General features: G+C 41.8%; 1 protein-coding gene across 4 annotated transcripts in view; it reads right to left on the reverse strand.

The window, feature by feature from the left end:
* Positions 1-13,758, reverse strand: part of orc5 (origin recognition complex, subunit 5) — a 103,592-nt gene that overhangs the window by 57,992 nt on the left and 31,842 nt on the right. For all 4 annotated transcript variants that reach the window (XM_080207470.1, XM_080207469.1, XM_080207471.1 and 1 more), the window contains exons 6-8: positions 13,189-13,300; positions 9,253-9,383; positions 1,525-1,573 (exon numbers count right to left, since the gene is read on the reverse strand). In XM_080207470.1, coding sequence (XP_080063596.1) covers positions 1,525-1,573; positions 9,253-9,383; positions 13,189-13,300 — 292 coding nt within the window. The remainder of the gene's footprint in view (positions 1-1,524; positions 1,574-9,252; positions 9,384-13,188; positions 13,301-13,758) is intronic.

Here is a 13,758-nt window from a genome sequence, read left to right on the forward strand (position 1 = left end):
TTCTGTTGTGGGCAAGGTTTTAGAAAAAATTATTAGATAACTGAACAATTATCCTGTTATAATGATCGGTACTTTTTTTTAAATTGAGCTATTACAAGAGATTAGTTACATTTTCTTTCAGTTCCTCTACATTATTATAGCACACAGCATAACTTCAATAATGGAGCAAGCTCTTTATTTACATAGGTCCTTTACATTTTCTGATTATCAAATAATCTTACAATGGTAAGAACCAATTTAATAATTAAGACTATTTTTAAAATGGAAGGCATGTCCATTACATGGGGAACCAGTGGATGTGGTGTATCTGGATTTCCAGAAGGCATTTGACAAGATGCCACACCAAAGATTGCTACATCAGATAAAGGTGCATGGTGTTACGGGTAATGTATTAGCACAGATAGAGGATTGGTTAACTAACAGAAAGCAAAAAGTGGGAGTAAATGGGTGTTTTTCTGGTTGGCAATCAGTGGCTAGTGGTGTGCCTCAGGGATTAGTGTTGGGACTGCAATTGTTTACAATTTACATAGATGATTTGGAGTTGGGGACCAAGTGTAATGTGTCAAAATTCGCAGATGACACTAAGACAAGTGTCAAAGTGTGCAAAGAATGCTAAAAGTCTGCAAAGGAATATAGATAGTCTGGCAGATGGAGTACAATGTTGGTAAATGTGAGGTCATTCATTTTGGTCAGAAGAACAGCAAAATGGACTATTATTTAAATGATAAAAAAATGCAGCATGTTGCTGTGCAGAGGGACTTGGTTGTCCTCATGCAGGAATCTCAGGGAGTTGGTTTGTAGGTGCAGCAAGTAATTAGGAAGGCAAATAGAATTTTGTCCTTTATTGCTAGAGGGATGGAGTTTAAAAACAGCAAGGTTATGTTGCAGTGTATAAGATGCCAGTAAGGCCACAACTGGAGTACTGTGTACAGTTTTGGTCTCCTTACTTGAGAAAGGATATACTGCCAGTGGAGGGACCGCAGAGGAGATCCACTGGTTTGATTCCGGAGTTGAAAGGGTTGACTTATGAGGAGAGACTGAGTAGACTGGGGCTATACTCATTAGAATTCAGAGAATGAGGGGAGATCTTATAGAAATATAAGATTATGAACAGAATAGAGAAGATAGAAGCAGGAAAGTTGTTCCCACTGTCAGGTGAAACTAGAACTAGGGGGCACAGCCTCAAAATAAGGGGAAACAGCTTTAGGACTGAGTTGAGGAGGAACTTTCTCACACAAAGGGTTGTGAATCTGTGGAATTTCCTGCCCAGTGACGCAGTTGAGGCTACCTCATTGAATGTTTATAAGGCAGGGATAGGTAAATTTTTGAACAGGAAAGGAATTAAGGGTTATGGTGAGCAGGCGGGTAAGTGGAGCTGTGTCCCCTAAAAGATCAGCTATGATCTTATTGAACGGTGCAGTAGGCTCGAGGGGTCAGATGGCCTACTCCTACTCCTAGTTCTTATGTTCTCATTAATGCAATAATTTAAAAACAGAAATTATATCCCCTTTTTCTAAGGCTTACCATCTCCTCTTCGTACTGGCTCACAAAACTTCGGAAAATTAAGTGCAGCCTGAAAAAGAACAGATGAGCACTTCAGTAAAAGTATTAGTTCAATTTGTTGCTATTAATGGTTAAATCAAATCTCATTGCCTGTAAGTGAGCAAAAGTAGACATTTTAGTTTTAAATGAATCACATTCAGACGGTGTAAACCCAGTCTCTCCAATTCACTGCTAAATTAACAATGTCCAAGTGATCAGAGGAGGATTGGTATGAGAAATGTAAACATTTTGCAACAGTGCAGTAAAGGTTGCTCTAAGTTTTGAGAATGAGGCACACTGTTGCAGCAGAGCATTGGAGCCACAGACCCAGGTTTGAGTCCAGCTTTGGGTGCCTGACCTTGTGGAGTCGGAACATTCTCCCTGCATCTGAGGGTTTCCTCTGGGTGTTCTGGCTTCCTCCCACAGCCCAAAGATGTGCGGGTGAGGTTGACTGGCCATGCTAAATTGCCACTTAAATGCAGGGGGATTAGCAGGGTAAACACATGGGGTGAATGGGGCCTGGGTGGGATTACTGTCAGTGCAGGCTCGATGGGCCAAATGGCCTCCTTCTGCACTGCAGGATTCAATTCACAATATGCAGGCTCGATTGGCCGGATAACCTCTTTTTGCTGTTGGGATTCAATGGTGCCAAAATGCTCAAAAAAATTGATACATTTCATAAGAACATAATAAGAACATAAGAAGTAGGAGCAGGAGTAGGCCATCTAGCCCTTCGAGCCTGCCCCGCCATTCAATAAGATCATGGCTGATCTGAAGTGGCTCAGTTCCACTTTCCCGCTTTCTCCCCATAACCCTTAATTCCCTCGCCTACCAAAAACCTATCTACCTGTGACTTAAATATATTTAGCGAGGTAGCCTCTACCACGTCAATGGGCAGAGAATTCCAGAAATTCACCACCCTTTGAGTGAAGAAGTTCCTCCTCAACTCCATTCTAAACTGCAACCCCCCCCCTTATCTTGAGGCTGTGTCCTCTAGTCCTACTGTCCTTTCTGAGCGGGAAGAATCTCTCTACCTCTACCCTATCCATCCCTTTCATTATCATATACGTCTCTATAAGATCCCCCCTCATCCTTCTAAACTCCAACGAGTACAGACCCAGTCTATTTAGTCTCTCTTCATAGTCCAACCCCCTCATCTCCGGTATCAGCCTAGTGAACCTCCTCTGCACTCCCTCCAAGGCCAAAATATCCTTGCGTAAGTGCGGCGACCAAAACTGCACACAGAACTCCAGCTGCAGCCTCACCAGTGCCCTGTACAGTCGCAGCAAGACCTCCCTGCTTTTATATTCTATCCCCTTCGCTATAAAGGCCAGCATCTCATTCGCCTTCTTGATCACCTGCTTCACCTGCAGACTGGGTTTTTGCGACTCACGCACAAGGACCCCCAGGTCCCTCTGCACCGTAGCATGCTGCAGCTTTTCGCCCTTTAAATAGTAATCCCTCCTACTATTATTCCTGCCAAAGTGGATAACTTCACACTTGCTAACGTTATACTCCATCTGCCAGGTCCTCACCCACTCGCTCAGCCTATCTAGATCCCTCTGCAGACTTTCCACACCCTCCGCACAATTTGCTTTTCCACTCATCTTTGTGTCATCAGCAAATCGACACCCTACACTCAGCCCCCTCCTCCAGATCATCTATTTAAATGCTAAATAGCTGAGGCCCCAGCACCGATCCCTGCGGCACTCCACTAGTCACCAACCGCCAATCAGAATAGCACCCATTGATACCAACTCTCTGCCTCCTATTAGACAGCCAATCCTCTATTCACGCTAACACCTTACGCCCAACTCCATGCCCCCTAACCTTCTGAAGCAAGCTTTTGTGCGGCACCTTATCAAACACCTTCTGAAAATCAAGAAACACCACATCCACCGGTTCCCCTGTGTCTACCGCACTAGTCACATCCTCATAGAATTCCAATAAATTTGTCAAACACAACTTCCCCTTAACGAGTCCGTGCTGCGTCTGCTCTATCAAACAATTCTCCTCTAGGTGCCTCACTGTTTCTTCTTTGATGACGGATTCCAGCATTTTTCCAACAACAGACGTTAAACTAACCAGCCGATAATTCCCTGCCTTTTGCCTGCTACCTTTTTTAAATAGCGGCGTAACATTTCTTCTGGGACTGCTTGATGTTAACAATTAGGTGCGTCACTTTTTAAAAAATGGATAATATTCCATTCCCCAGCATGAACAATCAACCCTGGTAAATTGAAAGCAACCTTAAAATGAATAATTTAATCACATTGGCGGTTCAGTTAAACATACCAATGCTGAAAACATCAAGACAATACATAAATGAATAAGTGGTTCACATTTTAACATTACTAAAAGATTCTATTCAATCTTAAACCAGTCTAAACACAGACACTAAGAAGTTTTAAATATAGCCACTAAATATGATCAACTTAGTTCAATTGTGTATGTCATTTTTGGACTACTGCACCTCAAACACTGCCTGCACCTACATTCCACTGAGATAACTTTATAGTTCTGACAAAAGGTAATGGGTCTCTTCTTGTGTTGATCATAGATCATGGAATCCAGCAATGCAGAAGGAGGCTAATCGGTCCATCTAGGCTGCACCAACCACAATCCCACCCAGGTTCTGTCCCCATACATTTACCTTAGCTAGTCCCCCTGACACTAAGGGGCAATTTTGCATGGCTAATCCACCAAACCCATACTTTTTTGGACTATGGAAGGAAACCAGAGCACGGTGACCCAAGCCAGGATCTGCTCCCTCTTATTTTGAGGCTATGCCCTCTAGTTCTAGTTTCACATAGACAGTGACCCAAGCTGGGAATCGAACTCAGGTCCCTGGTGCTGTGAGGCAGCAGTGCTAACCACTGTGCCACCCAAATGTTAATGGAATATTGTCAGAAATCAGAACCATTATCAGGTCCCAACCCTGCATCAGTCTGTTATGTCTGCTTTGCTGACCTTATTGGGAAGCAGCTTCCTAATCAGTTGTCTCGAATTTAGGACAGTTTGTGGGTAACAAAAAACCTCCAACTTTGGACAGCTAGCAGGCCCAATGGGAGTATGTGTATAATTTCAAAATTAGAGGTCCCAAGCCAGGAGGGTCATTAGACTAAAGGGAAACAGTACTAAGAGATTCATCTGGGCAGCAGGGGCAGCCTTTCATACCTGGTCATCATTGAGTCATGGAGACTGTGGCTTCATTGGCCACTGACCTACATCCAGGAGGCCATGTTCATGGATCTGCTTGACTCCACACTCAGCAGGAATGTGCTTCAACAACAGTACGATTCAGATGGACGCTGCCCATCACCTGTTTATTGCCTTAATTGATCATGACTTCTCACTGCTGCTATGTGGGCAGTAAATTTTGATATTCATCTGCCTCCAACCCGAAAAGATTACTGAGAAGTGGAATGTGTCAGGGCACTAACCTGATGCCCTTATTACAGGGAAGGCGAAGGCTTAGTGGTATTATTGCTAGTCTGTTAATGTAGAAACTCTATAAATGTGCTGGGGACCCCAGGTTTGAATCCTGCCATGGCAGATGGTGGAATCTGAATTCAATATTAAAATAATCTGGAATTAAGAATCTACTGGTGATCATGAAACCATTGTTGATTGTCAGAAAAACCCACCTGGTTCACTAATGTCCTTCAGGGAAAGAAATCTGCCATTCTTACCTAGTCTGAGCTACATGCAACTCCAGAGCCACAGCAATGTGGTTGACTCTCAACTGCTCTCAGGGTGGGCAATAAATGCTGGAAAGCCAGTGATGCCCATATCCCACAAATGAATAAAAAGAATTCCAATATTGCTCCCAATTGCCTTTAAACTAACCTTTGCAGGGGCTACACTGATGCTGCCTAACCTTGCTTTCCAGCATTTTCTATTTTTATTTCAGGTTTAATAAGAACTTACAAAAAAATGAACTAAGAGCAGGAGTAGGCCACCTGGCCCTCAAGCCTGCCCAGCCATTCAATAAGGTTATGAGTGATTTTTCGTGGAGTCAGCTCCACTTACTCGCCCTCTCACCATAACCTTAATTCCCTTACTGTTCAAAAACCTATCCATCTTTGCCTTAAGATCTTTAAACGAGGTAGCGTCAACTCATTCACTGGGCAGGGAATTCCACAGATTCACAACCCTTTAGATGAAGAAGTTCCTCCTCAACTAAATCTGTTCCTCTTGATTTCAAGGCTATACCCCCTAGTTCTAGTTTCACCCACCGGTGGAAACAAGCTCCCTGCTTCTAATCTATTCCCTTCATAATTTTATATATTTCTATAAGATCCCCCCTTCATTCTTCTCTCAATGAGTATAGTCCCAGACTACTCAGTCTCTCCTCACAAGTCAACTCTCTCAACTCCAAAATCAACCTTGTAAATCTCCTCTACCCCACTCCAGTGCCAATATTTCCTTTCTCAAGTAAGACCAAAACTTACACAGTACTCCAGGCGTGACCTCGCCAGCACCTTATACAGCTGCAACATAACCTTCCTGTTTTTAAACTCCAACCTTCTAATAATGAAGGACAAAATTCCATGTGCCTTCTTAATTACCTGCTGCACCTGCAAATCAACCTTTTGTCATTCACACACAAGGACACCCAGGTCTCTCTGCACAACATTATGCTGCAATATTTTTACCAGTTAATTTTGCTGTTATTCTTACCAAAATGGATGACCTCACATTTACCAAAATTGTACTCCATCTGCTAAATACTTACACACTCACTTAGACTATCTATATCCCTTTGCAGGCATTGTACGTCCTCTGCACATGTTGCTCTACCATTCACCTTAGTATCATCTGCAAACTTTGACACTATATTTGGTACCCAACTCCAAATCATCTATGTAAATTGTAAACAAATATGGTTCCAACACTGATCGCTGAGACACACCACTAGGCACTGATCGCCAACCAGAAAAACACCCATTTACCCCCACTCTTTGCTTTCTGTTAGTTAACCAATCCTCTATCCATACATTGCCCATAACACCGTACAGCTTTATGTTATGCACATCTTTGTCGAAAGCCTTCTGGAAATCCAGATAACCACATCCACTGGTTCCGTATTATCTACCACACTCATAATGTCCTCAAAGAATTCCAGTAAATTAGTTAAACATGACCTGTTTTTAATGAACTCATGCTACATCTTCCCAGTAGGACAATTTCTAACCAGATGTCTCGCTATTTCATCCCTGATGGTAGATTCAAACGTTTTCCCCACTACAGAAGTTAACCTAGACTGCCTATAGTTACCTTCCTTTGTCTACCTCATTTTTTTAAGTAGAGGCGGCACAGTTGCTGTTCCAATCTACCGGAACTGCCCCAAAGTCCAGCAAATTTCTTCAGTATTTTGCTTCTGGTTTGAAAAAAATAACAAAACTCCAGTAAAACATTATTGTGGTATTCCTGGCACTTCAGGCATTCCTAGCATTTCCAGCAAAATCTACTTGCCATTATTATCAAAAAGATTTAAAATAAATGTATGTGACCTTGCATGGTATATGATACAAAGAATACTGGAATACAAAACACCTAATCTAAACACTAATGGAGCCTCGGGCAGCAGACTACATTTATCTGCCTTTGTCATCAAGATGAAATAAACTGTTCTGGCATAACGTTGATTTAGCATTCAGAAGCCTGCCAGGCCCTTGTGCCAGTGATGAAGGTGGTAAACACTGTGAGACATAACCCATTAATATCAAACTCCTCTCTGCTTTTAATGCCAGAGTTCTTAATGTTTGCTGACACCATCTTTCGATTTCTGCCATGTTTTATTTCAGAGATGAATAATGCCCTGGATGCTCAAATCTTTGCATATTCCTGTGCTTTCAAATAGATGTCTCCTTTTAATGCATACCTACCTTCTGCACACCATGAATTTTTTTTTTAAACAGCTGATGAACTATCAGCTAAATGGTGAGTACAACCAGTGTGATTTAGGGTTCAAATTCTGTAGTTACCCAGATGTTATTTTTTAAAAATTGATTTGTGGGAGATGGGTGTCGCTGGCTGGCCAGCATTTATTGCCCACCCTAGTTGCCCATGGAGGGTAATTGAGAGTCAACCACATTGCTGTGGCTCTGGAGTCACATGTAGACCAGACCAGGTAAGGATGGCAAACCTGGGTCCCCAGAACATTAGCTGAGTTTCTAGGTTAACAGCCAAGTGATATACCACTGGATATCACTTCACCTCCTCGTTATTGCCTTAATTGATTCTGACTTTGTTAGAAAAGGCTTTAATCCATCTAACATTTCCGAGGTGGCTATCTAGATAAGTAGTCAGAACTGTCCAAAGTGAGGGTCCGGGAGAGCAAGGAAATTGTCCTTCTGAAGCTCAAAGTTCACAGGCAATTTCCATGAAATCTTTGTATTGGAACTTCAGAGGAGCCCTGCAACATATGTTGGGAGGTACATTCGGTCCCCAACTATCCAGAGACTGGAAGATCTGGGCTAATTTATGAAGATTTTCTTTGGCATTCCAATGTCAACATGTATCTGCAACAACGAACTGTCATAACATTGAGGCCGCCCTTATTCACTTGCACAACTACAGTACCTCTACTTCAAGCCCACATTTACTTTGCACTATAGTGTTTAGAAAATAATGTCATCTGCAGACCCAAAATTAAGTTTATTTTTACTTCCTGTCATTCCCTGAACTGCTATCACACAGCAATTCCAGGTCATTCAAGCATCCGGTCCTAGGAACTTGCTTTTAATAACCTTTGGCATCCAGTTACTCCACTTGGTTGCTCACTTTTTAGTCTTATGTCCCATTCACCAGATAGCTTCATATTTTAAAATCACAGCTCCACTCTTTCCCTTCAGCCTCTTCCCAACCCTATACATCAACTTCTTGCACCTTACCCTCTGTTTGTAGATGAGCACTTCTGTGAAAAGAAATCGTTAGTCCCTTTCCCACAATAATGTCAATGCTTCAGTCTTTAATACTGTCCCCAATCTGACATTCTGTCCATAGTCCGAACCCTAGCCTAAATAATTCTCTAACAAAACACAATCCTCTATAACACAGTGCTGGCTGCTTGCCCAACCAGAATCATTACTCATACAGGCAGCAAATTATGGAGTTATCTGTAGCAGGAAGAATCCAAACCTCCAGTGACTGGCTGACCATTCCAAGATTCTAATACTAAGCCAGATTTTAGTCAATTACCAAATGCTCACAAGACCATACCCCTTACAGTCAACCTCAACACCATCGCAATGAGGATATGCAGCACGGTGGCACAGTGGTTAGCACTGCCAGGGCCCTCATTCAATTCCTGTCTGTGTGCAGTTAACACATTCTCCCTATATCTGCGTGGGTTTCCTCGGGTGCTCTAGTTTCCTCCCACAAGTCTGCAAGATATGCTGGTTAGGTGCATTAGCCATGCTAAATTCTCCCTCATTGTACTGAGCAGCTGGAGTGTGGCAATGATGTGATTTTCACAGTAACTTCATTGCAGTGTTGATGTAAGCCTATTTGTGACAATAAATACACTTAAAAATACTTAATGAAAACAGAGGGAAAGGTACCACACACACCAAATTGGTGACCGCTTAGAGCAACACTGTCAGACATTTAACTCTCATAACGCATTTAACATTACATCCAGAAACACAAGGAAGGACGGGGAAGGAGGAGAAAGGGGGAACACATAACACATTAAAAACTTACTAAATGTCGCAGCTCTTTTAAATCTCGACAGACTGTGTAGAAAACTCCAAGTAGAATGTTAATATAAGAGGCATAAAATTCGGCAGAGAATTCTGGAGGATGATCACTTGAAAGAATTTTTTGGAGATCGGCTGAAGTTAAAAATAAGTATTTTCAGTAATAATTGTCATTACATATGTTAATTTACTTCATGTGTTATTCCCTTGTTCATAAGGTCAATAGTGGGGATGTTCACTGATCTTTGCACAATGTTCAGTACTCTGTAACTATTTAGATTCTGACACAATTTGTGCCCATATGCAGCAAGACCGGACAGCATCCAGACTTGAGCTGAGAAGTGCCAAGTAACATTCACTTCATACAGGTGCCACACAATGAACATCTCCAAGAAATGAGAATTCAACCATGCTGAATCCCACCCCCCACCAACAAATCAACATTCGGGCAGTTATCATTGACCAGAAACTAAAATGCACCAGCCATATAAACACTGTGGCTACAAGAGCAGATCAGAGACTGGGAATTCTGCAGAGAGTAACTCCCCTCTTGAGCCCCCAAAGCCTGTCCAACATCTTCAAAGCACAAGTCAGGAGTGTGCTGGAATACTTGCTTGAATGAGTGTAGTTCAGACAACACTCAAGAAACTCCACACCATCCAGGATAAAGCAGTCCACTTGATTGAGACATTATTCATGACCTGCAACATCCAATCCCTCCATCACTGAGGTACAGTGGCAGCAGCGTGCACTGCAGCTACTCACTAAGGCTCCTTCAACTGCATCTTCGAAACGCATGACCTCTACCATCTAGAAGGACAAGAACAGCCAATGCACGGGAACACCAGGATCTGCAAGTTCCCTTCCAAGTCGCATATCATTCTGACTCAGTATATTACCATTCCTTCAGTATTGCTGGGTTAAAATCTTGGAACTCCCCCTTTTAACAGCAGTGTGGGTGTAACTATGCCACATTGACAGCACTGATTCAAGAAGGCAGCTTACTCAAAGGCAATTAAAAATGGGCAATAAAATTACTGGTCTAGCCAGCAATGCCCAAATCCCATGAAATAACAAAAAGAATATTGGTCATTTACCTAGATCATTGTTCTGCTTGTTATTTTGGACATGTTACCAAAAGTTTCAGCTGGAGGCTGATAGTGTTCTTGTCAAAAGGCACAGGGAGATAGAAAACAACGAGACCAAAAACACATGTACAGAAATACGCAGACATTATAAGATGTAAACAGGCCATATTCACACTCCCCATGAATGAAGGCATAATCACATTTACCATCTTGCTCCCATTATTTCAAAAAAGGTACAACTGCCCGAAAGCATTTGCAGCACATTAAGTTTCTTGTTCTAATGAACCTCTCTATTAGTCTGTAAATGGATGAACTTTGGGAATCATCTGCCACAACCTGCATAATTGGCAATCCCTCATTGTTCAAAAAGGCACTAAAAACCCTCTGAAACCTACAGTTACTGGTCCAAGTTCCATGGTTGTAAGCCATTTCTGAAGCACTGTTACGTTACTCATTCCAGGTATTTTGAAGACAAGACATTTCATCTGTTTGGAGGGGTGCTAGTGTTAAAAATACAACTGCTACCCATTCACTCATCATCTTTATTGTGTGGACCAAAATAACTGCTCTTATTCAGTTAAGGCTAAGAACAGCATGGATTGGGACAGGGTGTTCTCTGGCAAGGATGGGATTGGTAAGTGGGAGGCCTTCAAAGCAGAAATTTTGAGAATGCAGAGTTTTTATGCTCCTGTCAGGATTAAAGGCAAAGTGAATAAGAAAAAGGAACCTTGGTTCTTGAGGGATATTGCAACTCTGATAAAGAAAAAGAGAGAGAAGTATGAATGTGTAGGCTACAGGTAGGTCATGTTGAACCAATCTATTAGAGTTTTTCGAGGAGGTTACCAGGAAAGTGGATAAAGTGAAGGCAGTGGATGTTGTCTACATGGACTTCAGTAAGGCCTTTGACAAGGTCCCACATGGGAGGTTAGTTAGAAAGGTTCAGTCACTAGGTATACATGGAGAGGTGGTAAATTGGATTAGACATTGGCTCAATGGAAGAAGCCAGCAAGTGGTAGTGGAGGGTTGCTTCTCTGAGTGGAGGCCTGTGACTAATGGTGTGCCACAGGGATCAGTGCTGGGTCCATTGTTGTTTGTCATCTATATCAATGATCTGGATGATAATGTGGTAAACTGGATCAGCAAATTTGCTGATGATAAAGATTGGAGGAGTAGAGGAAGGTTTTCAAAGCTTGCAGAGGGATTTGGACCAACTAGAAAGATGGGCTGAAAAATGGCAGATGGAGTTTAATGCAGACAAGTGTGAGGTATTGCACTTTGGAAGGATAAACCAAGGTAGAACATACAAGGTAAATGGTAGGACACTGAAGAGTGTAGTAGAAGAGGGATCTGGGAATACACATACATAATTCCCTAAAAGTGGCGTCACAGACAGATAGGGTCGTATAGAGTGCTTTTGGTACATTGGCCTTTATAAATCAAAGTATTGAGTATAAGAGTTGGAATGTTATAGTGAGGTTGTATAAGACATTGGTGAGGCCGAATTTAGAGTATTGTGTGCAGTTTTGGTCACTTAATTACAGGAAGGATATTAATGAGATTGAAAGAGTGCAGAGAAGGTTTACAAGGATGTTGCCAGCACTTGAGAAACTGAGCCCATTGAAGTGGTGGAGGCTATCTCGCTAAATATATTTAAGTCATGGGTAGATAGGTTTCTGATAGACAAGGGAGTTATGGGGAGAACGCGGAACTGATCCACTTTAGATCAGCCATGATTTTGTTGAATGGCGGGGCAGGCTTGAAGGTTTTCTCCTGCTATTTCTTATGTTCTTATGATGGGTATGGATAGAGTGAATGCAAGCAGGCTTTTTCTACTGAGGGTAGGGGAGAAAAAAAACTAGAGGACATGGGTTAAGAGTGAAGGGGGAAAAGTTTAAAGGGAATATTAGGGGGGGCTTCTTCACACAGAGTGGTGGAAGTGTGGAATGAGCTGCCAGATGAAGTGGTAAATGCGGGCTCACTTTTAACATTTAAGAAAAACTTGGACAGGTATATGGATGAGACGGGTGTGGAGGGATATGGTCCAGGTGCAGGTCAATGGGTCTAGGCAGAAAAATGGGTCGGCACAGCCAAGAAGGGCCAAAGGGCCTGTTTCTGTGCTGTAGTTTTCTATAGTTCTAACAGAAGAAATTTAGAAAAGCAGCCCGACTCAAAAACGTCCATTTTGGGGGAAAACCTTATGTAGAATTTCAATTCATTGAACTGCAGTGACTGAAAACACACAATTTAACTTTGATTCACATAATAAGTTTGTAAATATGCATCATGTGCATGAGCTGGAGCTCAGGTGGTCATGTTCTCAAGACCATAACTTTCTAACATTGATGCAGATCTTACTCCAGAGACTTCCGTAGAAAAATCTAGGCTAAGACTCCAGTATCATACCAAGGGAGTATTACACTGTTAGAAGTGCCATCTTTCAGGTGACACTTTAATCCAAAGCCCAATCTGTCTTTTCGGGGGGAAGTAAAAGTTCCCATGGCACCATGAAGTGACCCCTAGTGTCCTGACCAATATTTATCCCTCAGATAAAGGAATTTTATTGTGGATGCTGGACTCTGAAACAAAAACAGAAAATGCTGGAGAAACTCAGCAGGTTTGACAGCATCAGTTATATACTTATAATATTATATTTACCCCTCAATCAAAAATCACAAGAAGAACTGATAAACTGGTCATTAACATTGGAGAGTTTGCTGTGTGCCAACTGCCATGTTTCCAACAAACTTCAAAAGTATGCCACTATGCTTTATAAGTGCAAGTTTTTTTTAGAACGTTTTCTACAGTGTTATTGCATATTACTAATCAAAGAATGAAAACTAGTGTTCTTTTACCTTTACTGTAGTCAGGAAAATGCAAGATCAAAGGCTCAAAGCAGCCTGTATTTGGTCGAAATTTTTCCCAAACAATCTCACTGAGGAAGATAACAGTTGCATTTACTTCAGCCTGTGAATGAGACAAAATGAACGCTATTAAAATACATTTAGTTAAACATTCTCATCATTGCACAACTTATTCCTAAAGAGGAAGGAACATGTAGGAAGCATTTTTATCCCATTTTGTCTCAGTATGGTTTTAATATTAATTTTATCAACTTGCAATTGTTACAAAAAGATGTCACAAACGGCTAGTTGCTTGACTATAGACAATCTGTCAGGCTACAATGAGCTAGTCTGACTCTCAGGAAAGAAAACTGTGAGCTAAGGAGACCTTTGCTGATTCTAAAAAAGCATGCTACAAGGGCCTGAGGAGTATTTAAACTGATCTGCAGCTTTATCCATATTGCAAGAAGTAATTCCATGGGATACATGTGATTCCTCATATTTTTGATCACCAGAGCATCTTAGAAGGGAGAGATGCTCTACTTTAACATGTTCATAGCAGTGTTACAATTGAAGTGCTCT

The sequence above is a fragment of the Carcharhinus amblyrhynchos genome, chromosome 19 (assembly GCF_965287045.1).
Source record: "Carcharhinus amblyrhynchos chromosome 19, sCarAmb.v2.hapA, whole genome shotgun sequence".
NCBI classification, from domain to species: domain Eukaryota; kingdom Metazoa; phylum Chordata; class Chondrichthyes; order Carcharhiniformes; family Carcharhinidae; genus Carcharhinus; species Carcharhinus amblyrhynchos.